Raw genomic sequence first — 25,201 nt, forward strand, 5'->3', positions numbered from 1 at the left:
TTCTTCAGAGGAGGAAGAATTTGAGGAGGATGGAGAAGAGGGTGACCTCTTTCTCGCCTTTTTCTTCCCTTGTTCCTCCTTGTCTGCACCATCACTTTCTTCATAAGAAGATGGAGAAGAGGGGGACCTCTTTCTCGCCTTTTTTTTCTCTTGCTTTTTGTCATCCCTCTTTGAATTATGGTGTGGAGAAGTATGCGATGGTCTTCTCCATTTAGGGGGTGTTGGAGAGCGTTTTGCCCACCGTCTTCGTGGAGCCATATCCGCCGAGTTGGCAGGAGACTCACTTCTTTCTCATTATTTTGGTGGGGGCTCTTGAGTTCTCCTTTGGGAAGGAGATGCATCGTCATACGGATCCTCTTCTTCTTCCCGAATCGGAGAGAGGCCTCTTTTGGAAGTCTCACAAGGAGGCTTCCTAGGTACTCTCTCTTCTTGGTGGGGAGTTTGGAGAATCTCATGAGCACGTAGATGCTGTTGCACTTCACTTTGGAGGGATGGATTTCCCATGGCTTGTTAGTAACAAGGTAGTTAACAAGCATAGGTGCATCATTAGTAGCATGTTCATTAGCAAAATCAAAGCTATCAACATTAATTTCACTCTCTTTACTATTGTCAGCTATTCTAACACCTTTTAAGTGTACTTTGGCACTTCAAGCCCTAGTTGCTACTCCTCTTTACCCCTTTAGAAAAGCACTCAAGCTCCTGTACCCGTGGCTCGAATATCATTAATTGCAAGAAATAGAAGAGAGGGTCTTTCAACACCAAAACAATACCGGCTCATGTCAAGCTTCTAATAGCTCAATAGTGGTTAAGCCGTAGGCAAGCCCCATAGGACTCCACTATTAAGACCATAGCTCTTGACGGTGATGCCCCGTAATTGCACGAAGCAGGCACACTACAAGCCTGAAAAATCCCTATTCTACTTACTCAATTGCAATTAATAATACCAACCATCTATAGTTAGCTTGTGGACCTCCCTTCTTGAGCAAGAAAAGAGAAACCTTGTGCTCTAATACCAATGTAACATTTAATGGTCTAGTAACTTGTGTGTAGCGGAAAATAACATAGACATAGTGAGCATTTCATTGGAATAGATTCCTAATGAGCATAGCAAGAGTGCTTGGATGGAGAGAGCAACAAAAGCATAACACCTAGTTAAATAGGCATGAACAATACTTCAAAAAGAGAGAGAAATTAAACTATTGACAACAGTTGAGGATCGGATTTTCATCGAGCCGGTCCCCCCTCCAAACGGCTTTGTATTATAGGTTTCCCCCATCAAGGGAGACATTTTACAATACAATACTTTGTGTTCCTTCAATAACTGCTGGTGCAATCAAGATGGAAGCTTCAAGCCCGCACCAAGCTCACACTTGAAAACACAACATTAATTCCCTCACGGTCTCAGACCCAACCTCACACACCTTCGAAGATGGTGAGAGCTAGCGGGGCATGAGAGTAGATCGAGAGGAAGGAGGAGTATTCTTATGAGAAAGAAGTATATCTCCTCACATAATCACTCATAATAGCTTAGCATAGCTTAGTAATTAGCATGGTAGAGGAGATGAGCATGCATTGGAGCTTGGCTCTTGGTTGGATTTGCATCACAAAGCCAAGAGTTGTTGGTGTAGGCCTCCCTTCTCACAAGCTTGGAGTAGGTGATGAGCTTTCCATTAAAGCTTGAGAAGGAGAGAGAGTCTTCTTTGCTTCACACATGGTATGTGATACTGCCTTGCCAAATTCAGCCCCCTCTCTGTCTTGGTCGACCCCTCTTGATTTTTACTCATGCTAGCATCCCATTGGACCCTGCAAAGCTTAGCCAATGATAATTAAGAAGCTTAAGTGATAGCCTCGTGACATGTGTCCAACTTTCCCCTTTTGTGAGAGCTTTAGGTAATTAATATAATGCAATTAAACTCTCATTGGACCCTTTAGTCTTCTGGCCAATAGGAATCAGGCAAGCTATTGGGCTATTGAATGCTCATTGGACCCCTTGGGAGACTATCCAATAGTCTTCTAGAGAGCTTAATTTCTATTGGTTCTTTTATCAAGTGTTTTAAAATAAATTAAACTAAATGTACTCTAGCCTAATTCTCATTGGTCCACCTCTATGGCCATCCAATAGGATTTGAATGCACCTTGGGGGCAACTGGCCTAGGGAGATGACATGTGTTCCCTATTCCCTTTGTGTAAAGGGAGCTTGCTAGAGTGTGTGTGTGTGTGTGGTTCTCTCTCATCCTCTACTAAAAGGGCTCACCCCCTCCAAGATAGGGACGTGGGAAGACTTTTGAGTCTTCCCACAAGCATCCAATATTCCGAGGTTTTGACCATTGGACTTACCTTTGACTTTTGGAACCTTAGCATTTTGGAAGTCTTAATGGGCTGAACCTTAGGGTCTTTGAAGCCCATTGTTGCACATTGCTCTTTTGCAGATGGACCTCCCTTTGGATCCCTTTTTTCCCTCCTTTGGATCCCTATTGTGACCGGTCTACTAGCTTAACCAATATTCTAACTTTTTCTTCCCTGGTACTTCCCACGTATTAAATGATTAGTTTAACATGAGCAAATCATTTAGAAGAATTAGATATTAGTTATTATGACATTCTTCTATGATAGATGAGTATGCTACTGACCCTGACTTTAAAGACATAATGTCAGCGCTTGCTTTGGGAAAGAAAGAAGAACCATTCACCTTGTAGGATGGTTATCTTCTCCATGGCAATAGGCTATGTGTTACCCACTCCCTTCATGAGAAATTATGTATGAATCCCATGCTCCTCCCTATGCGGGGCATAGAGGCATTCAACCTACTCCTCGAGGAGTAGAGACATACTTGTACTGGCCTACCATGAAAGTGGACATACAAGAGTATGTTTCAAAATGTGTGGTATGCCAAAAGACCAAGTATAATAGAAGGAAGCAACCTGGATTACCCAACCATTGCTAATCCCTAATTCACCATGGGAGAGTATATTCATGGATTTATCTTTGGATTACCCAAGTCTATCCATGGGAATACGGGAATATGGACAATAGTCGACAGGTTTAGCAAGCGAGCACACTTTATTCCTGCCAAAAAGGCTATAAAGGAACACCAAATGGCAACCCTCTTCATATCCCAGATTTTCAAACACCATGGATTACCAACATCCATCGTGTCAGATACAGATACTAGAATGACCAGTAATTTTTGGAAAGGTCTCTTCGAAAATTTAGGTACAAGATTGAATTTCTCTTCAGCCTATCACCCACAAACGGATGGCCAAAGTGAGATAGCCAATCTTACGATTCTCTATCTACTAAAGACTTATGGTACCGAAGTAGATCAACCCTCACAATCGGAGAAGTACTTACCCCTTGTAGAGAATGCGTATAATAATACTGTCCATACTACTACGAAAAAGGCACCTTTTGAGATCATAGAGGGAAGACCTAAAAGTCCCTTGCTACTTAAATTACATGGGAAGATCTTCGTTGCAACCAATCTTTCTTCCCTTGTGGCTTGTGGTGTTCATCCCCTTGTCACCTTGATACATGAGCCCTATGTGCCGAGCTCACAATGCCTCCATAGCCATGGAATCTCCGATCTTCTATCTATTGCTAATGTGAAGCTTGTCGGGAAGAGAAAAACGACGGGAGAGGAGTAGCACCATAACCTTTGGCTCTGATACCACTTGAAGAGTGTGCGTGCGTGTATGCATAAGTGCAATGTTGTGTGAGGATGGAGAGCGCGCAATGGTTGAAGCACAGAGAGTGAGTTATCCTCTCACACTTCTTATTCTGTATTCAAGTAAAGAATAAGTGAGTTGGTAATGATGGGTTAGTAATGGGCATCCGGCCAGTTGGCATGAACCCCAACATCGAGTTCTTGTGGATACTTTGGATTTGATTTTTTTTTCCGACGATGTTCACTTGTAGGATAAACAACAGTGTCTCGATCAATTCACAATGTGGAGGAAAAGATGTGCTATCTTGAAAGACATGACCAAGCTCTATGAATCATTAACATAGCAAGGAAGGGCTGCTAAGATTGAACAAGACAATTATGCCCATATGGACGATTGGAGCACGGTTCTTGGCAAGGACGTTTAAAGAAAATTTTCAAGGATCCAAGACTTTTCGGATATGTGCAGGTCAAGATAGACTCCCTCCCCCGTGGATGAGGAAGACTAAGCGTTGGGATTTATTTGGTCCTACTTAGGGGCCACCCATACATATATTTTGTGTGTGTTAAGATATATCTTTCCTCACTTTTATGACCACAAAAGAAACCAACTTGAGTCGCTCTTGTGTTCAAGTCTTGGCGACGATGTGAGACAGGGCTAAAAAAAAACATTTTTCTTAACCGATCAAAATAAGGGGAAACTTGAAATTCTCCCGGTTTTCAGGTCAAAATTTGAAGATTTTTCCGATAATTACACTAAAACTTGTGTAAATTTGCCCGTTTTCTTAAAGGCAAGCTTAAAATCTATCTGGGATTTTATAATTTTAGTCGGTTAAAATACACTAGACCCCGGTTTTTTTCTAACAGTGATGTGAGGGACAATCCGCCCCAACCAACCCTCCCCTCCCCAACACACACACACACACACACACACACACACACACTTTTCTTGAGTTTAGAACTCGGGACTTCTTGAGAACCCAAAAGTCAAAGGACATATTTTAAGGTGAAAGGTGGTCCACAAAAGGAAGAGTCGGTTCTTTTGCACAATATCCCTTTTATTTTATGAGTAGTGATATTTTTGCTCCTTCGAATTTTGTTCTAGGGAATCAAAATGGAACAATTCTTTCAAATTCCATGGGCGGCCTGATGAAGGCTGGAAGAAGGAAATTTCTTAAAATCAAAGAAAACCCAAGCCCATTAAGACGAAAATAAGAATTATTTCCACATTTTTCAGCAAAGTAATAAGAAAGTCAAAAATAGTACAACCCTTCCTGCGTAAAGAAAAATCAAGTACTTTTTTGCAGAAATTGCAGAAATATTTTATTTAGCCAAAAAAAAGCTGGTGTTCTGAACAGAGGGGCCAAAATTGGGCTCTAAAATAACCACTGAAAAGTGCCAATTTGTTGATTTTTGGCAGATTTTTTTCCATGGAAAAGGCAAGGAATTTTTTTTGTCCTTTTTTGCTTCGTTATATTTTCATCACTCTTTCTCTAGGGCTACAAGATACCCAATTTCTTCAATATAATAATTATATTGCACTGTGTATATACAGATTTATTAACTAATAATGCATACACAGATAATTGAAGTAAAATTCAACATAAACTACACCCATTTTTACCTGCAAATTATGTGTACAAATTTCACAAAAAATCTGTCTGAAAATTCAATCCTCTAGACTCTAGAACCTTGTGCACTTCTTGTACTATCTTGATCCCCTCTTTAGCCATTATGATGGTACTTACAAGCTCTGTGCTCACACACCTATCATGTGATTTTGGGTTGTCCAAGCTTTTTGCACTAAGCTTTTCTGCAAACCTACAGATTAACTTTTCTCCTTGTAGGGTATGACCGTATGTGTGTATGCATAGTATAAGTGCTCACACATATATGATTTGATTTGGGTTGTTAGGGTTTTTGTACCAAGCTTCTCTGCATACATACATACATCTTTGCTCCCTGTGTGCATCAAAAGTACATGATGTGATTTGGGCTCTTAAGTTTTTCTGCATACACATGCATACACGATGAGATTGGAGCTCTTATGCTTTTCTGCATACACATGTAACACATGCACCCCTTCTCTCTACATGTAACTGTGTATGCATAATTGCATAGTACTTCAATTACCACATTTTTTTGTATGCTAAGAGATGAGATAGGGGCAAGGAGCAACAGCTTGGATTCAAGTTGTATAAGGGTAATGGCAGGCACAGTGAAAGTGAGCAATATCTCCTCCAAAGCCACAATCAAAGAGATTGAAGAGTTCTTCTCTTTTTCTGGGAAAATAGAGAGTGTTAACCTAAACAGGTAACATCTACATCAGATCTGTTAATTTGAAAGGTTGCAAGTGTTTACAAAGCTATGGTAATGGTTCTCTCTCTCTCTCTCTCTCTCTCTCACACACACACACACACACACACACACACACACACACACACACGCGCGCCGCAGTACCATGAGAGTCATCGGAAGTCTGCTTGGTACTGGGGTAATATGCTCCAAGACAGGCAATTTAAACTGGTCCAGGGCATGTCCCACTCGAATGTGACTCTGTTAACAAAGAAAACTTTGTTGCTATGGTCGTCCTCTTCATCTGTGCTCTTCATCTGTCTCAATGGTTTTTCTGCAGTGATGAGGATGAATCACAAACTGCTTATGTGACATTCACGGACCAGAACTCTGTCAAAATTGCTCTACTGCTTTCTGTAAGCTTCTCAGGTTCTCTCCAACCTTTTGACAGACTGTTTTTGGACTCTCCTGCAATTTGATCCGTCCCACTTTCTGTGTCATGCTATTTGCAGGGTTCGGCTATTCTTGACAAAGAGGTCACCATTTCACCGTGTTACAACACAGCAACAGCTGAAACAGAGACATCATCACCTTTGGAACCCGTGGAGCCTGCAAAAAGCTCTTTTGAGGTGCTCTTTGTTTGCGTGTTCATTTTGCATACATGGCACATGACATGCATGCGAGAGAGAGAGAGAGAGAGAGAGAGAGAGAGAGAGAGAGGAGCTCTCGTGATGGCGACCTACTGCTTGTTGCCCTCTCTAGCATGGCACAGAGAGCACTAATACACATGAACTTGTTCAGTACCTTAATGGATTTTTTTGAGACAGATATGTTCTATCTCCATGCCTGCATATCAATGCACACGACGATCATACCTATAAACGTGCACGGTGCCATAGAGTTGTTGACCCGCTCCCCAAGTCACAAGCTTTGCTCCATTTATATTGGGGAGGTCGAGGTTTCATTTGTCATGCAGGATATTCATGGTAATAGGCATGTTATCTACCTGGGGTCTCCATTGTCCGCCTCTTTGCAATAGACCACACAGTTGGTCTCCGTATAGATGGGTGAAGATAGTAAGAGCATCATCATAGATTTCCTTAGCATATACTGGTGCATCCAGCTGTTGGAGCTACGGTGGGTATACATGTGTGTCATTCATCATTGAATAAGCATGATTTAATCAGCACATAATCAAGACATTGATGAGAAAACTAACACCAAATCAGATAAATTGAAAATGATGCATACAAGAATAGCAGCTCGCACAAGATGAGTAACTTTATATAGGCAGGAAGAAGGTATCTTGACTAGCACTAATTTGGGGATATTCCACCTACCAAAGAGGGGAATCAAGGAGCTAATATTGGACTCGAAATATTCGAGCTATTCAAGTGATGTAGATGGGTGAGAGCAGTAAAGACTCCATGTGACAAGTATAGATACACCATGGGTATACAAGGGTGGGTCCACTAGTGGGTGCATGCGGTAACTTGGAAGAAACAAGAGGAGTTCTCTCGACACCAGCTGCATATGGGATTCAGTGTCCTTTTAAGATCTCACTCCTAGGCTTTGAAGAAAATCAGGAAAGGTCAATGAAGATTCTCTTTCCGGGTGTGTAAATTGTTGGAGATTTCGTCATCACCAGACGGTGTTTTAAGTGAATTGCATCTTATGGTTGTATTAGAGGTGACCCCATATTAGTTTCATTTGCACCATTTCTAGGTCCAAATCTAGGCAACCCCATTGAAGCACACTTCTAGGGCCACTTTTCTTGTGTATAATTGACCTCTCCCTTCATTGGTGTAATAGATCTCATTCTAACATTGTAGAGTTAGCTGGACAGTGCAGTCAGTAAACCCTAGGTGATCAGTATTATGATTAAGAAATGCTAGCCCTTGGGGGTCCGGGCAACGGCCTACCAAGCCCTTAGGAGACTCTTGGGAGAAATCATGGACCCTTGGCTCAAGCTTTTTGTGAGTAGTTATAATCTACGGACCATTGGATTCATGGCGAAGCCGATGTTTTTATGGAGTGTTTATGAGAGGCATTAGCTAGGGGGCCACACACATTCTCCCATCACGTTATGTAGGCCCTCTCTCTCTCTCTCTCTCTCTCTCTCTCTCTCTCAAGTCGTCATTTCTTGTGCTCCTCTCCTACCTCCATGAAGGGGATCGGGGAGCACCACAGACGGAGAGCGAGCGAGAGAGAGAAGGAGACACACGACACACAGATATGGGTGGGGAGACTCAAAAAGAGTGAGCAGCCCCCTATACACTTATGCTATGTATAAGGTATACAAGTCAGTGGGCGCCCAGACTATGGGCGGCCGGGCAAGGCACTGACGCCTATACCCCAACAACCTCCCACATAAAGGCGACTGTGCCTTTAAGCAAGAGAACCTAGTCTAAAGACTACAAAAGGCGAGAGAAAACCGCTCTCAACCGATGCCCACTAGCTGGCTGTGATCATGTGCATCCGGCTGTCCTGCTCCCGTGTAAGTCCATACACCACCAGACGTACCGCACATGTATTGCAAGTATGTACGCAATACCTGCATATCTCCCTCGTGCACTATGCCATCATCAGTCAACAGACGACTGACAACCCCAATTGCAAATGCTCCCACTGCAGCTGCGATATCCGGTCTCAAGATCAACATCTCATACATGAGACCACCGAATGCCGATGCAATGCTAGCGGGCCCTGCTAGCTCTACAGAGCATGCATCAACATATATATCCCTTGCAATAGGCATCTCTGACTGACAAGGCGTGTCAGCCACATGCATCTCCTGACTGTCCGCAAAAGACGCATCAACCTGTCGTGCAACCTCAGAGCAAACCAGCTGCTCTAGGTGTCTGTTGGAAGACATCCTGCACAACTATATCCCCATGCTCACTGTCGAGCATAGCTAGGAATGACTGCATAATCGCTGACATCTCAGTCTCCTCTGCAATCATCCATTGCAAACATGACCACTCAATCTCCTGTCTCTCACTAGAGCTCTCATGCTCTAACTCCGTATGCATAGACTCTTGCACAACATCCTCCTGTCGTGACTCACTAGAGCAAGACCGCTCTACCTGTCTATCGTGCATAGACGTATCTCGCACAACTGACTCTCTGCTTTGCTCAGTCACTAGCAAAGCATGCATGTCTGACTCTGTCACCTCTCTGTGTGACTGCTCAAGTCGTGCCCCAACTGTGTGCACAACGAGCTCACTACTCTGCACTCCATGCAAAGCATCCTGCAACCCACAAGCAAAAGAGACTCGCCTGCTCTCTCGCTCTCTACCTGGTTGCGTGATTACAGAGACAGCACCGTCTCTCGCGTGATCCACATGCAATGGGTAACCTGTACCACTCCTGGCACCTCTCGCAATCACTAGCGAACCCAAATGCATCACAAAATCTCGCTCTCGTAGCGAAATTTGGCATCCACAATCTCTAAGCTGACCAATCGAGATCAAACTCACTGTCAAATCTGGTACATAGCGCACATGTCGTAACAAGTAAGATGCACCACTCGGTAATGACAGTCTCACATCTCCTGCACCTGCTATCGCATGCACCGATCCATCGGTCAAACGTACACTGCCAAGCATCCCGCTAGAATAGCTACAAAACCATGCACGATGCGGCGTGACATGAAACATAGCATTTGCGTCTAGCAACCACTGCGAAGGGAGTGCACCATCCACATGTATAGCATCTCGTGCATAGCTCGAGGTAAAAGTGACATCCCCGTCACTAGTATACGCCGACACTACATCTACATCAACTGTCAAAGCAACTGAGTCCATGGCATCACTACGTACATCTCTGAGACTGCCATGTCTCCTACGACGTCGCATACGACGAAAACAACGCCGTCTAACGTGTCCAGAATGACCACAATACCAACATGTCACCTGTCGGCGTGCTCGGGAATATACATATCTCACACGAGTCCGTGATGACTCAGATCTATCATACATATCATGTAATCTGCGCCAAAGTGCTCTCGAAGTAGTCTCATACATAACAAGAGCATATACAGATTCCGCAAGGTGCAAAGAGAGTGTAGATAGTGCCATCTCCTCTAGCTCCTGCCACTGATCGTCAGACATGTTTGAAGGTCTACCTGCATCACCACTCACCTGCCACTGATCGTCAAACATGTTTGAAGGTCTACCTGCATCACCACTCAATGGTCGATGCAACCCTCGTTGTGTCAATGCATCAAGCATACAATCTCTCCATGCCGCAAAGTCTGACCCATCAAACACGCGCATCTGTGAGAGTTCACAATCTGATCGATCACCTGTCTCTGCCATGAGCACAAGTAGCAAGCTAGATAGCAAAACCACCTCACAAACAACACCTGGAAACTGTCTACAAATATGGCCAGAAACACAATGTAAAACCTGTGAGACACACTCCAAAATAGAGCTCCCGCAATGTCAATACAAGCCTCGCATGCTCTAGTATCACACTGCAATCTGTGAGCTAATCACCAAGCCCACACTGTGCGGTATCGATGCATACACATGCACAAATCTCCCACCTGCAGAGAACACTGCACGCAAATGCTGAGTGCAATCCGCAATCTCTACCTAGATCGCATAAATGATGCGCATAAAACTCCTGGGAAAATTTCGCCAGAGTTTTGACGCACAATGGCTATCAACACAAAATAACCATTGTCCTGCAAGCTCAATACAATGAGCAATCAATGCACATCAAACTACACTCACCATACATCAACGGAGTGACCGCGCATAAGCAAACGCCAAAAGATTTGCAATCCGGAAACTTGATCAATGCGAAAACAATGCTCTCAAGAGAGCTCACCGGCACTTGAAAGTGCTCGTCAAAATGCATGTATAATGGGCATCAACCATGCGCCATAACCATATGCAAACCATCCGCAAAGACCATGAATCCAAGCACAAAATCACTGCCAAAGTATCCTGTGAAAATCAGTGAAAGAAGCTCCACCTGTGTGCTCCAAAAAACTGCGTCTCTCAAGAGACCGCCTTGATGGTGTGTAAACGCCTCCGTACTTCGTTGCCCAAGTCTACCAAAAAACCCTCAAACCACAAGCTTAACACAAGCTGCAATTACATCTTCAGCTCAGAATTTATGCACTCAACTTCAAGCATCTCCCGTGCTTCCAAAAGTGCATCAAACTCGCACACAATGCGACAACAAAAAATCTGGAATTTCTGTATACAGTCAGTCTGAGCTGAATATCAGCAAAACGGTGAGGAATTTGCAAAAAGTTTCTTCTGCAAAGTTGTAGACCACGTCGAAACGGATGGGCATCGCGGACAGAATTATCAGATCTGCATTCTACAAGGAGAAAAACGAATCTGAAAACAGTGTTGCTGCGCACACAGTTTTTAGGGCAGCACCTTCACTTACACACAATCTTCCACACTCCTTTCTGAGCTTCCACAAGAGCTTACATCACTCTCAACTGAGCTCACAAGCTCCCATTGCATTCTCACAGCAAGTCTTCTGCTTTCTTAATCTCTCTACCGTCGAGAGAGAGCGAGCTATCGCCTCGAAGCTCTCAAAGCCGCCGTGCTCTCCGCGGTCACCATAGCTCTGATACCAATTGAAGGGGATCAGGGAGCACCACAGACGGAGAGTGAGCGAGAGAAGGAGACACACGACACACAGATATGGGTGGGGAGACTCCAAGAGTGAGCAGCCCCCTATACACTTATGCTATGTATAAGGTATACAAGTCAGTGGGCGCCCAGACTATGGGCGACCGGGCAAGGCACAGACGCCTATACCCCAACACTCCATACATTGTAGAATCTGATTGTAGTTTGTAGCTTATGTTAGGAATCAAGACTTTCCCCTTTTGTCTTTTATTTCTGTCGTAAGAGTTTATATTTTAGGAATTGAGTTTTTGCATTGACTTGTTTTTTATGTAGCTTTACAGAAAAGTTTTTGTCCGCAGTTTCATCAAGTTAGCTTTTTTTCATTTATTTTGTTTTCTATTTTGTCCAAGTCATAGTTCAGTAGTAGTCGGTGGTGTTTGTTAAACAGATGAAAATTAGTCTTGCTTGATTATCTTCTTTCTTCTGTAGTCTTTTGTGGGTGTTGATCGTGCATTTTGTGCAAGTGTTCCAGCCCGTTGTTTAGTCCAAAAGTTTAGACTGAGGTATTCATTTATCTGGCTGAATCTCAAAATCCAGATTCACTTCTCTTAGCCTTTATGCACTAGTTGGGTCAACTACGTTCTTTGGATTGACAATTTTGTCCGACGTTCTTGCCAGCAATGGTTTTATACTAGGGATAATATATGCTTCAAATTTAACTCACCACCCACATACATGAGCATCCTTCAACCGAACGTGTGCACACTGAGGTCTTGTTATGAGACCTTTGCCCTGAAAATCGAATTCCCCTTCTGAGGAAGATTGTGTGAAACTTCCTTTGTCTTCTTCGATGGGATACACATGAGTTTTGCCAGATGGCACAGGGCTTCTCGTGATGATGGTTAGTAGTCAATATGGTGAAGGGAAATGCGGTGTTGCCTCTTATTTGGGCATATTGGGTGTGTTGGAAGTTCATGTTAACACAATGGTTACAGGATAAATACTCTGGAATTTTGAGCTCTTTTCGTCCAGTTTTTGCAGTGTGGCTCTTGTGCATTTTGGAAAGGCAACAGTCATTACATATCTAGCATCTGGAAGAGTTTTTCCTGCTGCTGAAAATGGCGTGCGTATAGGGGCTATTGTGAGATGTAGATGTGTTGCTGACCATGCAAAGCCTCATTCCAGCAGTGCTGATGCGTGACTCCCTCGATGGATTCACATGATGCTACTGCAAGAATGGAGGGCTCCAATGTGCGGCGTGCCTTCCATTGGCCACATTTTTCGACCTTTGCTAGAGAAGACAGAACATGCTCATGGTGCCTGCAGCATTCGCACTGGCCCTAGCGTTTAGATGGTTATAAGCAAGTTTCATTGGCTTTTGCGACCTCTAGTCCTTCTGACAGCACACCCATGTGGGAGAGGGGTTGTCCCAGGGCTGGCACTCCCTATATCACGTGTGTTTAAGAGATTTGTAATAATATTCCTATGTATGCTATACTTACACTATGGGTATCTTGTGTAAACCCTCTACCCCTTCTAATGTATACTCAAAGCTTGCATATTCGGGGTATGTATAATCCTTCCGGTTAAGTGATATGGTACACGTTTTGAAAAGCGATTGCCCTGGGGGGATGCGGGGTTAGTGGTGTTGGATACAGTGGTATCCATTTGTTTGCTTGGTTGTGTGCTTGTATGTAATGTCAAATGCAAGGTGAATCCTTCTAGGGCATCACAAGAATAATTATCTGAAAGTAGGTGCATGAGAATAAAGAGCTTAGTCTCAGAAAATTAATTAACATTCATATGCTCTTCATTGTCTCAATGCAGGCCCAAGGAAGCATCCCAACACAAGCCAGACTGGGAGCAATCAATAGAGCGCAGGAGATTGTGAAGTCGATGCTATCAGGAGGGTTTTCTCTTGGCAAGGATGCAATGAAAAGGGAAAATTCTCTGGACGAGAAAAGCAAAAATGCAACGGACAGTGATGCCTTGAAAGATCTGGGCAACGGCAGTTTGGATCGTCGAAAAAGCGAAGACTTAAAAGCGGGGGATAATGCTCACATCCCTGCAGGCATAGTGAGCAATGTAGATGAAGGCAAGGATAAGGATAGGGCATTTGATGATGTTAATGATAGCACTTGCAACCACACAAGTGCGACCATGGGGGATAGTTGTGATGGAGGGGCACACCAAGCTTTTCAAGGTGGAAGGCGGGGAAGTAACAATGTGAGGATGGGCATGCAAAAATGCTACAAGCATGTATGTGCTATCAATGAGAAGCTACAAATAGGGCAGAGGACGTTGTCAGCGTTGGCGACAGCCCAACAAGGTGTTGCAAATGCTGGCTCTGCTGTTGCAAACAACAAATTTGTTTCAGCAGGAGGTGTTTGGGTTAATGGTGCGCTCTCGCGTGTTGCCTTGAGGAATCCTAATACCTCGTCTCATGTCAACCATGATGGTGGTGAGGGTTCTCCCTCACAACTCACTGAGATGACCACTTTTGTCAGGCCACAAGAGTGAACATGACTAGAATTTTTCTCTCTTTTTCATCTTGGTATAGGGAGGTAATATGCAATTTGAATCTCTCTCTCTTTCTGGTCCAAACATAAATGTACATATTTTATATACTAACAAAATGTATGTACATTTATTTGAGACCAAGACGGCCAGTAACTAGGCCTATACTACTCAAATGAGTGGTGGCATTGCTTGAAGGAAGCAAGAAGAGGTACTGTAATCTTAATTATAAATGGGTTTTTGCTAAAAGGCAACGTGGTCGTCTAAGCTTCTGGAGGTGTCGTAAGGAAACCACGTACTTCGAGTGTTGGCATTGTTTACAGTGGTGATTCTGTTGCAATGGGTTTTGGCCTAGTGCCAATGTGGTCATCTGTAAGTGTTGTTAAGCGTTGTTTGTATGGTTGTGAAGCTTCTAGCGGCACTCGAAAGAGAAAATGATGGCTGTTTATGTTCTTTATGCACGACGCTGGGCTGGAGGGTAGTCGATGATGGCCTAACTGCATTTGATGTCCACACTAGAATGAAGGTGACATGGATGAGGGAGTGGACTTAAAATGCAATAAAACATCATTAAGATGATTTTGATTTGCACTTATGTCAGGCTACAGCTGGGAGTTAGCCGCCTTCTTAGGGCTCTCACGTTTGGGATCATATCACTACATTGTATTGATGCGGATGTTGCTAGTTTGTTGTCCACATATAAAGGTCTGGAATTCAAAATCTCTAACAAAAATAGCTCTAATCAATGATTTAAACCCTGAGCCTCTGAGACCATGTCAAAGTGCCAGCCTCTCTCTTCTTATAGAATGCTACTTTTGCTGATGATAATATATATCCAGACATCTCTTAAGTGCTTCACTTCCATATCACACATGCATGCCTGTGCATGGCTACTAAATTAGTGCAAGGTTTTTGTAACAAGGGCTTTCAATAGGATTGTAGTTAATAAGCCTGCCTTACTCGGAAGATCAAGAGGGCTGTCAAGGCCTAAAGTTGACGGCTGTTGATCATTTTGTCTATCAAAGGAAGTGCTTCAAAAAAACATCCTGCCATTTGACATTCTAGAATGTATGAATTCCGTCATTTTGTGTGTGTGTGTGTGAGAATTATGTATATGTATTACAAGGCATGTGAAAGGGGACTTGGAAAAGTACCTATTACATGAGATTTGTACTATGCCCATCAATTTTAGGCCCCTCGATGAGAAAGATGTATGGTGGCAGTAATTGTTGGGAAGATACTACTTGAGAATTATGGTGTAGGGAATGGCCCTGCATTGGCCATTCCTTGAAATAATGGGTGACCCCATGGTGACCGGCGGAGGCCGGGAGCCATGGTGGGAGCGCATCCTCCGCCGGTCACCATGGGGTCACCCATTATTTCAAGGAATGGCCACTGCAGGGCCATTCCCGGCCGTCAATGGTCGTGGGAGAGGGGAGCCAGGTCAACACACTGACCTGCAGAGGATACAGTCACGAAGTAGTGAAGCCTTATCAATGCACTGAGAGCAGAGAGGGTGCAGTTGGGAGAGTGCAGACAGTGCGATTCCAGGCGAAAGTCTCAGATTGCAGCCGCTGATGTGTCAGCACAGCATGCGATTCCACCGGAGCTTGGCCATTGGCTGCAGGCTGCGCAAATTCTGCCAGCTAATGTGGCATGCATCGCATGCTTGCGGAGCTACATTCTGCAAAATAAGGTGCAGCAGTCGAACGGCTCAGATGCACTGCCCCCCTCCCCACGACCTTGACGGCTGAGGTATGCTCACATTTCCATCTCATCAAAACTAGGAGCCGCTTTTTCCTTCCACAATTACTCTCACCTGGCAACAATGTTCGGGAAAAGTGTGCCTCAGCTTAGCCTTGAGCTGGTTGCAAAATCAAAGTAGCCAAGGGGAGGGCAAGAAGGAGAAAATTTCGCTTAAAATACATGAAAAATATTGTAATTTTGCAAAAATACTGGCTAGTATTGTAAAATTTCCGGTTCAGATTCGTCTTGGAGGGATTTTTGTATGTTTGTGAAAATGATTTTTCCCGAACACTGCCTGGCAATTTTGGGACGCTTATGCAGCTGAGTGAAATGCCAAGACCTAAACAAAACCCCTGTTTTTATCTGGCCCTTTTAATGACGAAATACCACAAAAATCACAAGTGGATTGTGTAACTTAGCGACAGGTTTTTGATGAAGAGTAGGTGAAAACATCATGTTGGTGGACAATATCAGTAGAATTCCTATTTACGAGACTTTGGTCAAACTAGAGTTTTGGAGATAACAAGACTCCTATTTTACATACTAGTTTGACTGTTCTTATCTAATTGGATGGGCGTCTCAACATACTCCCCTTTCACTGAAGGATGCCCTATTTTATTACCCATTCCTACAGAAGGGCATATTTTGAACAAGCCCTTCTAGTGACAGAATCATGAAAATTTTGACCTTCATAGAACAGAAAATTCGCCTGGAAGATGGGTGCCAAATCCTGTCGCGTGAGAGAGAGAGAGAGAGAGAGAGAGAGAAGTTATATGGAACAATCTCAAGAGACCTCAAAGATCTTTCCAATGACAGCTAATACAGCAATTCGCCATGCATCGCACCTCACAAAAACACCCTCATAATTCTAGAAGAAAACTGACAATACGCCTTCCTGCATGCAGGCAAACCTGCGGTAGTATTGCATGGCCTCCCTTGCAGGTCCATAATACGTTTTATATTCATACGCATACTTTCGAAGTACAGCTCAAATTTTCCAAGTGACAAACATAAACAGCATGCAAAAGAGTACATGTAGCATTTAACCCTCTTCGTTTCTTTCACAAGAACCATATGTCTTGCATTAAGACACGAATGATTTACCGCAAAATGCCAAAAAGAAAAAGAAACTGTAAATCCACCATCAACAAGGGAGAGAAAACAACGACAAGAGCCAATGGCAGCAGTGTGCACTCACGTAGAGGCTATCCATTTCCATCTAACTAAAGCTTGAATGTGGATAGCAACATCTTGCCCATCCATGTTGAGTCCCGTGTGCAATATGAAATACTCAAGTGTAACGCATGCGCATGTGCTGTGTACTTCTCTCATGACTGAAAGGAAAGAGAATGAAGGGGAACTTGAACAAGAAATACTTCACGAGAGAGACTCTGCATCCTATTGCATAATAGCATCATAAGAAACCTGTACAGCATGCGGCATATAACTGCACAGACCGAACATGTCCCGTGATCTGAACAGGCACAACCCCTACAAACGGAAGACGTGATTTCTTGATTTATAACATGGACTACTTCATTTATGGCATCAAGCAAAACAGATCATTTGTTGCTCATAGAGATTAACTCTGCACCATAACTAAACAGAACTTGCTCCTCAAATTAATGCCAAGACTGTACAAAAAATTTGTGTTGTTGCATCTATTTCTCTTTAATACATCACAGCACATGAAATCTCCTTCAGAACCTGTTGCTGTTTACACAAGAAGTGCATAACCTTCATTTTTACAAGAAGCCGCAAGCCAATCCGATAAGCAAATAATTGAAGCAAACATCAGTTCATCAGCTGCAGCAGCTGCTGTTGGGTGATATAGAATCACCCCGGCCTTGACCAGCGCCCCCCCCTGCTGGGGGATACCCAAGCTTGATGCCACACGACTGAAAAAGCAACCAGCAGAGTAGCACTCTAGTTAAAGCCACCCATTATTTTCAATGAATTCAAATGCTGTGAAAAAATAAAGCTATGGACCATATAGGTCTACAATTTCCAAAAAGTGAAAATTCTTTCAAAACATCTTTAGGAGCAAAAGTAAGGGTGAGAGAAAATTCTATATATGGAAAATGTGGCTCGCCCGTATGCAAGACGTTCAGCATCCTTTCCGTTGCTTTTTGCCCAGCCCCATGTTGAACATTTACTGGTCACCGGGTCGAGTGAGTCTGGTTCCTCCCAAAGACTGCATGTCCGCAATTGACCGTATGCATATATGGAAAATGTGGCTCGCCCGTATGCAAGACGTTCAGCATCCTTTCCGTTGCTTTTTGCCCAGCCCCATGTTGAACATTTACTGGTCACCGGGTCGAGTGAGTCTGGTTCCTCCCAAAGACTGCATGTCCGCAATTGACCTAACTGTCACCTGTGTGCTGCTGTGTGACCAGGAAAGCATCTGGCAAGTGAGTGAAACACTGAAACATAGGCGAAGGACCTTTTTTTCCGTTTGGAGCCATTAGGAGCAGGGAGATGGGTGAGGAGGAGATGGTGAAGGCGGGCAGGGTGGGGAGACGAAGGGGTTTGGTGAAAGGGAAATCTTCTTACTATTCACTTTTTGAAACAGTATCAAGTAGGTAAAAGGAAGAAAGACTGGACAAACAAAGAGCACGCGGCAAGCCCAATCCTTTTTTAAGTTTGGGTATACTAAAAGATATGTACTATTTATAACAAAAAGCGAAAACAAAAAATAAACATGTAGTAGAATAAGGTGAAAAATAGTCACAATGGTCCACATAAAAGGATGAGAAAAAGAATTTGTGACCCATTACTCAATGTCCTTAAAGAAACAGGAAAAAAAATGTCAAGTTGTCAAGTCTCTCCTAATGGCCTCATATACATAAGACTATGTTCAAGAAAAATGAAGGAAATAGGTTTGCCATCGTTAACTAGCCATGCAGCACTGATCAATAAGCTTTATCCAATGGTCCAAAATTGCTCCCAAGAGTTCCATGCTTTACTAAGGCCTTATTATGTAGACCAAAAACAGAAACCTCTCTTCTCACCTACACATTGACTCTGAACTAAGAGCTCTGTATGATGAAGCTCTCAATGGTGTTCTATGAAAAGGACTAAGTTGGGAGTTGGAACGGTGCACCTTACAGCTCCTTCTCAAAGACACAAACCTCTTCACTAAGCGTACCCAATTTTAGCAGCTCTCAGACAAATTCAAAACCGCTCATCTACTCTCCTATACTCCGTTGTATAAACCTCTACAACAGTGTCTTCATACTTCACAAAGAACAGTTTTTTCATATAGATTGAGCACAAACAGTGTAAATGCGGCAGAAACTTCAAACTAAGTCAAGAGCAACAATAAAATCACAAAAACAAAACTGACCTCATTCGACACATCTATAACTCCCTCCTCAATTTTCTGATGTATCTTCGCTGCTGTGTTTATGAAAGCCTGAAACAAAGCGATCAACAACATTCGGTGAGGAGTGCCTCAGAACAAGAAAGTTTATCAAGAAGTCAATCAGGTACACAGCTCATACATCTTCTACATTTTGCGCTGTTTTTGCAGAAGTCTCCATGAAAATAAGCCCATTTTCTTTGGCGAATTGGGCCCCTTCCTCTGTGCTCACAGCCCTTCTATGTGCAAGGTCACACTTGTTGCCTATCAGCATGATTACCATGTTTGCAGATGCATGCTGTCGTGCATCCTCAAGCCAGCTTGCTAGGTGATTAAAAGTTTCTCTTCTGCAATGCGATGCCAGGGTTGTCAAACAGCTGATTGAAAAGCTGACAACTCCAAAAACTGGAACATTCAATTGCCAAGAGACCTACCTTGTAATGTCATAAACTAGTAAGGCTCCAGCTGCACCTCTGTAGTATGACCTTGTAATTGAACGAAAAGATTCTTGGCCTGCCTGAAACATTTGAAAGCCATGAGTAAGCCAAGCCATATTGAACATAAGATAGCTCTAAATATGCCTTGCACAACTGCAATATTGAACATAAGATAGCTCTATATAAGCCCTCCACCGCCAGGATTCAGCAATATAACTAATCCAAAGCTTATACGCAACATTTTCAAAGCCAAGCTTACCAGCAAAACCATTACTACTTTTCATTGCACAATTGAACAGTATTAGAAAGCTTCATAGAGAGAAAATCTAACGGAGCAGAAAACATATTTTCTGTAGATTAGAAAGATTTGAGCATACAAATCAAATAGTACCAGCTACACAACACACACAATCAACAGACCCCATATACCTATAGAGTACAAGAAAAACATAAACAAAAAACAAAAAAGCAAAAAGACAACAAAGACAACCTAAGAATGAGAAACGTGCAAAATTAAAGAGATCAAAACTTCTCCTTTCACAAAAACTCAACCTTTACTTTGACCAAGGACATCAGACAAACGTGCAAAAATCCCATACCACTACATTTTAACTAAAAAAGACAGGAAAATTAAATAAAACTACAAATGGCCATCCGCTTCTACATGGATAAAGCTAACCTTGGTGGTGGTGGTGAGACGAGACTGCCTTGGATAGCAATTATTCCCACAAAACAGTTTTTACAGCTCATCAAAACTGATTCATCTCAACCATCTTCCTTCAAAAACATGTGAGATGCCTACTTTCAAGGGAGAGCACATTGTACCTTGAATGATCACCTTCACCGAGGTGGTTAGACTTATTATGATCCAGTTAAAAATGTTTAAATTCTCGAGATTGCATAGGAAAGACATTCCATTAAGATGTCTACAATTAATGCCTGCATCAAATGCTTATGTATGAGGAGAATAAAATCATTGAAAAAAACCTGTTTTCTGCATCACAGTGATTACACTAGCGCCTCGAGCATGAAAAACAGTACCAATGTAGAACCTACTTGTGTCTGTGCGAGTATGAATGCAAAAAGAACCATGCGGATATGGTTCTGTCCAGTCGTATGTAAACAAGGTGGCAACAGAAGGTGCCAGCAGAGCACGACGAATGTTGCAACAGTTTCCTAGTGACATCATGAGGGCTCAAAGTGAAATGTGGCCCCAGGAAAAAAACAGGGATAGCTTGAACCTTCTTCATGTGTCGTGCTAGAACTTGTGCAGACATGAACCCACAACTAAGGAAATCTAACTTCAAGTTTTTTGAATAAACATTTACTTACAGTATCCCAAATCTGCAATTTGACAGGTTTGCCAGCTATGTTTATCATTCGTGCACCAAACTCTACACCAATTGTAAGATCGTGGACAGGCTGAAACCTTTTATCCGTAAATTGCAGCAGAAGACATGATTTGCCTACACCTGTTGCCAGAAGTAGAATTTCAGTGAGGACCTGCACTATACAGCTATCGAAAGCTGACATCACTTCATGACAATATCAAAATATAATGAAAATTGAACCACCAGAAACCTTGGAATAAAATTTTAAAATCTCCAAGAACTCTCTGCTTATAACAAATTAACCTGTCCCGTAGACCACGGCACGAGATAGGACAGCGATGAGAGAGTCATCTTTTCAAGAGATCGTTAAATTGCACATGACCTAAATTGCAAGCATCATCACAAAAGCCCAACTCCAAGCAGCTAGAGGATACCTTAGCCCATAAATCGAAGAGATCAACAAACAGAAAATAAGAGCAGATATTTTCAACTCACAAAACATTGAAATGTATGCTGGACGCCGGCAACCCACCAAACAAAAGGCCAACACGGTGGTCGCAATTTCATCGCCCATAAAAGAACGAGAACAAAGCGCGCACGGACAATATTAAGGCAGAAAACCTCACTAACCGGTGTCACCGATGATGATGTACTTGAAGAGATACTGATAAGACATGGCGGGAAGGCACAGAAAGGGAAGTACTTGCAGCAGGACCCACGATCTCAGAAACAAAAACGTCCGACAGAGAAGGATCGACAGCAGAAAGTTCCGTCAGACAAGAGTACGATTTTGGCGCTGACGATCCGAGCAGAGGGTTTTCTTCTGTGGAGGAATAATCGGCTTGCGCAGCTCTGCGATCGCCCAATCTCGATGTGACAATTCGTCTTTCTCAAAAACTCAAGTTTCAATTCCTCCAACGTGAATTGCACTCCTTTTCACACATGGCCCCCTCCCAAGCTATGCCATGTGTTGTCCCCCTCATGTATGTACATACGTCATTCTTAGTCGGTTTTATTAATCCGAACGTTGCTTTATGGCACAATGGTATCAAATAATTACTTGGTGGAGCCTAATTATATAATGGGACATGCTGGGTGGGTGTTCTTTAATAAAATTCATTCGTTAGAAGATTCCCAGTATATTGCCACATCGTCGTCGCCCCCCCCCCCCCCCCCCCCCCCCCCCCCCCCCCCCCCCCCTCTCCCCTTCCCACCCCCAAAAAAACATCGCCATCAGTGTTTGCATATCTCTCTCTCTCTCTCTCTCTCTCTCTCTCTCTCAGTGAGAGCACTCTCTGCCCAACATCTGTCACAAGAAGGGTCTGCAAGTTGGAGGGACGTCTATGAGGTGAGGCTCTCTGAAAGGAAGGAAAAGGAGAGAGGCAATTCAGCAAGTGAGGCCCTCTGAGAGGAAGGAAGAGGAAGGTCTCTTTACGAATGCCTATCGCTACAAAGGGAGCGACGACATAATTGAGGAGTCTGTGCAAGGGTAGAGAGGGACAAGATGCAACACCTTAACCCATCCTCCTCTAGAGGGGTTTTCGAAGTTGATGCAACAATTTGAACTTCCTAGATAGGGGGGGCAGACCCTTCAAAACAGTTTCCCTACCGGTCACTACTCCGGTTTATGGTTTTCTTGGCATATACCGGCCCTTCGACGCGCATGTCGTAGCTACAAGCAAGAGAGATGGGTGGTGGGTGGTGAAAATAGAGAAAGAAGTGTATAGAGGAAGTGTTTGTCCCTCGTGCAAAGCCATGTAGAGGCCACAAATGCATTGAGATTTTTGAGTGAGAGAGAGAGGGATTGATATTATTGAAGCACATTTCCCTAGATTGCACTTAGTCTTGATTTTCCAAGATTGTGTGGTGACATACTTGGTGAGTCTAATGTGATCTTGGTGAAAATGGAAAGAGATAAGGCCACATTAGCTAATTCTCACCCTCCAATCAAACAAGGTTAAAGATTCAATTTGATCTGTTGCTTGTACATTTACACAACACTGACTAAATCAGTAAATCTGTGTGCACGTGACCAATGGACTAGACAAATCATAAAAGAAAAAACATTTACTACCTGTTTGGTACCAAATTGGAGTAGGTTGGAATGTTGAAGTATGTACCAAATGTTGACGATCATCCCATATCAATTAAGCTCATGTGAGTAGTAGTTGTATAGGTTCATGACAGTTGTATCGGTAGAAGCTCCAATCAATGTAAGTACAAGCCTTGATATTAGAGATAATTGATTTAACATCTTATAACACAATGTAGACAAGTAAAAAGCGCTCTGTCTTCTAAAAGTGTCTGGCGGTATTCTTGTTTGTTACAAAATTGGTTCGGTGTATCGTCTTAGAAATATCTGCAAAGAGAGTGCCTTAGAAGAAATAAAATGGGCATTTATCAAACTGAGTATATCAAACTGGGGGGATTGCCGTGTAAGAATGTTGTAAGAGGTGGTTGTTAACCACTTACGGACACCCTATCACCTTTGACGGGCGCCTTATCACTTATTTGAGTCATGGACTGGGCTTGTCGATCTGCGTAGGTGATCGTCGATGAGAGACGCACTACTTATCCCATTTTTACATGATTTTTGCTATGATCGGCCACTATGGATGCCCATGTGTAAATGAGTCAGATTCATGTAAAAGGTCCATTTTGACCAAAAATCCTCATTCTTTGAGGTGCATGCTAAAGAAGTACTCTTGCTCTACCTCTATCTTCTTCTCTATCGTGTGCTCACGAGAGAGTGTGTGTGTGTGCGTATGCTTGAGAGAGAGAGAGAGAGAGAGAGAGAGAGAGAGAGAGAGAGTATGTGTGATCAAGCATTACGGCGGCGGCGAGGCAATTGAGCGCGGCGACGACGGCTCCTTCTTCTTTGCGGCACGTAATTCTTCACGATGTCAAAGCATTGAGCGGTGAGTGACACATCATTGCCTCTTTGAGCTTACTAGGACAATCTAGTTGTGTGCTTGCAGCCATTCGTGGCTCCCACACAATGTTTGGCAAGTTCCCAGCTTCTGACACTTGCGATAAAAGCACACATTTTTGGCGCCGCTGTCGGGGACTGCCTTGCACTAAGCTCGAGGAGCACTCTATGCTACCTCTTGAAGCCATTCTTTTCATCTGTTTTCAGTTTTTGTCTGAGTTTGTGTTAGATCTGTTAGTGGCTGTAATGTGCACGTTTTAGCAGGTTTTGTTGCACTATGTAGGTTTTGTTAGATATGTTAGTGGTTGTAATGTGCAGGTTTTAGCAAGTCTGTTAGTTAGTGTAGACTTGTAATGTGTAGTAGACAGTGAGCAGGTGGTTAGTTCTGCCAATGAGCAGTGGCTGTGTTAGGTAATGTGTGTGCAGTGCTAATTAGTGTTAATTAGTTATGTTAGATGTGGGTAGCATAGACAGAGCTGCAAGGTGCAGTCGTGTGAGCACGTGAGGTAGACTCTGTGCACGTGAGCTCGGCGTCCACGCAACAAAACATTATCCACATAAAGTTTTTTTGAAAAAGTTTTCTTTGTTATAAAATAAATAAATAAATTATTTTTTTGGAAAAAAAACGCTCTAAAAATCTGAGACCAAGAAGAAAATTAAAAAACAAAAAGAGAAAAAATCTTATTTTAAAAGGAAGAGATCTGGATCTTCCCCCAAGCCCAAGCCCAAGCCCAAGCCCAAGCCCAAACCTCAGTCCTCAAACTTATGATGTACAAGTCCTTCAGTCCTCCACCCTTCCCTTCACACTTATTCCTTGGACTTACTAATTTTAGACTTCTTCTCAACTAGAAAAAGATTGTTTTTAAGATTTTGAGGGTATTAAGTAACTGAATCGGAGGCTGTAAAGCACGGCATGTTCCTCTAACCAAGACGCTCGTTTTGGCTATCATACGTCATATACCATAGCTTGGTTAGAAAAAAGAACCAAAAAAACAAAAAAATTAAGAGTAAATTTGGATTGCAAAACATCCAAAAACTAGGTGAGCGGCCTTCACGGGCACTCACCAACACTTCTAGAGTGTTGAGGTCACATGCACATACGCTCTGGTCGTGTCCTAGAGGACGATCACATAGAGAGTGTCTCTGGTTATGCGTGCACCCATTATTCCTCCACATTAGGCTCTAGGCCCTCAGCGGGAACCCAAGGTAGTACCACTCGAGACCCAAATATAGCATCTAGTGACTCTTCCTCTGACTACGACGTCATGGAAGATTACCCGATGCCTAACCTCGATAGTTCAAGCCAAGATATGCATGCCATGGG

General features: G+C 43.1%; 2 protein-coding genes across 5 annotated transcripts; one reads left to right on the forward strand and one right to left on the reverse strand.

The window, feature by feature from the left end:
* Positions 1-5,245: 5,245 nt before the first annotated feature.
* Positions 5,246-14,333, forward strand: LOC147432596 (binding partner of ACD11 1-like). Its single transcript, XM_086492468.1, has 4 exons — positions 5,246-5,974; positions 6,297-6,372; positions 6,469-6,585; positions 13,384-14,333. The coding sequence occupies exons 1-4, from the start codon at positions 5,808-5,810 to the stop codon at positions 14,074-14,076; spliced, it is 1,053 nt and encodes a 350-aa protein (XP_086348594.1). The 5' UTR covers positions 5,246-5,807; the 3' UTR covers positions 14,077-14,333.
* A 3,086-nt stretch (positions 14,334-17,419) lies between these two features.
* LOC147432597 (ras-related protein RABB1c-like) lies at positions 17,420-21,868 on the reverse strand. 4 transcript variants are annotated; one of them, XM_086492471.1, is made up of 7 exons: positions 20,950-21,078; positions 20,674-20,793; positions 20,443-20,556; positions 19,615-19,693; positions 19,323-19,527; positions 19,166-19,234; positions 17,420-17,717 (listed from the first exon to the last, which is right to left on the reverse strand). In XM_086492471.1, the coding sequence occupies exons 3-7, from the start codon at positions 20,528-20,530 to the stop codon at positions 17,622-17,624; spliced, it is 537 nt and encodes a 178-aa protein (XP_086348597.1). In that variant the 5' UTR covers positions 20,531-20,556; positions 20,674-20,793; positions 20,950-21,078; the 3' UTR covers positions 17,420-17,621. The 4 variants fall into 4 exon arrangements, with proteins under 4 accessions (XP_086348597.1, XP_086348596.1, XP_086348595.1 ...); XM_086492470.1 differs by lacking the exons at positions 20,443-20,556; positions 20,674-20,793 and adding an exon at positions 21,579-21,868 and having other exon boundaries at positions 19,615-19,697; positions 20,950-21,089; XM_086492469.1 differs by lacking the exons at positions 20,443-20,556; positions 20,674-20,793 and adding an exon at positions 21,444-21,579 and having other exon boundaries at positions 19,615-19,697; positions 20,950-21,089.
* Positions 21,869-25,201: the final 3,333 nt, after the last annotated feature.

Source organism: Adiantum capillus-veneris, chromosome 20 (genome assembly GCF_014529385.1).
Source record: "Adiantum capillus-veneris isolate H3 chromosome 20, ASM1452938v2, whole genome shotgun sequence".
Classification (NCBI taxonomy): Eukaryota; Viridiplantae; Streptophyta; class Polypodiopsida; order Polypodiales; family Pteridaceae; genus Adiantum; species Adiantum capillus-veneris.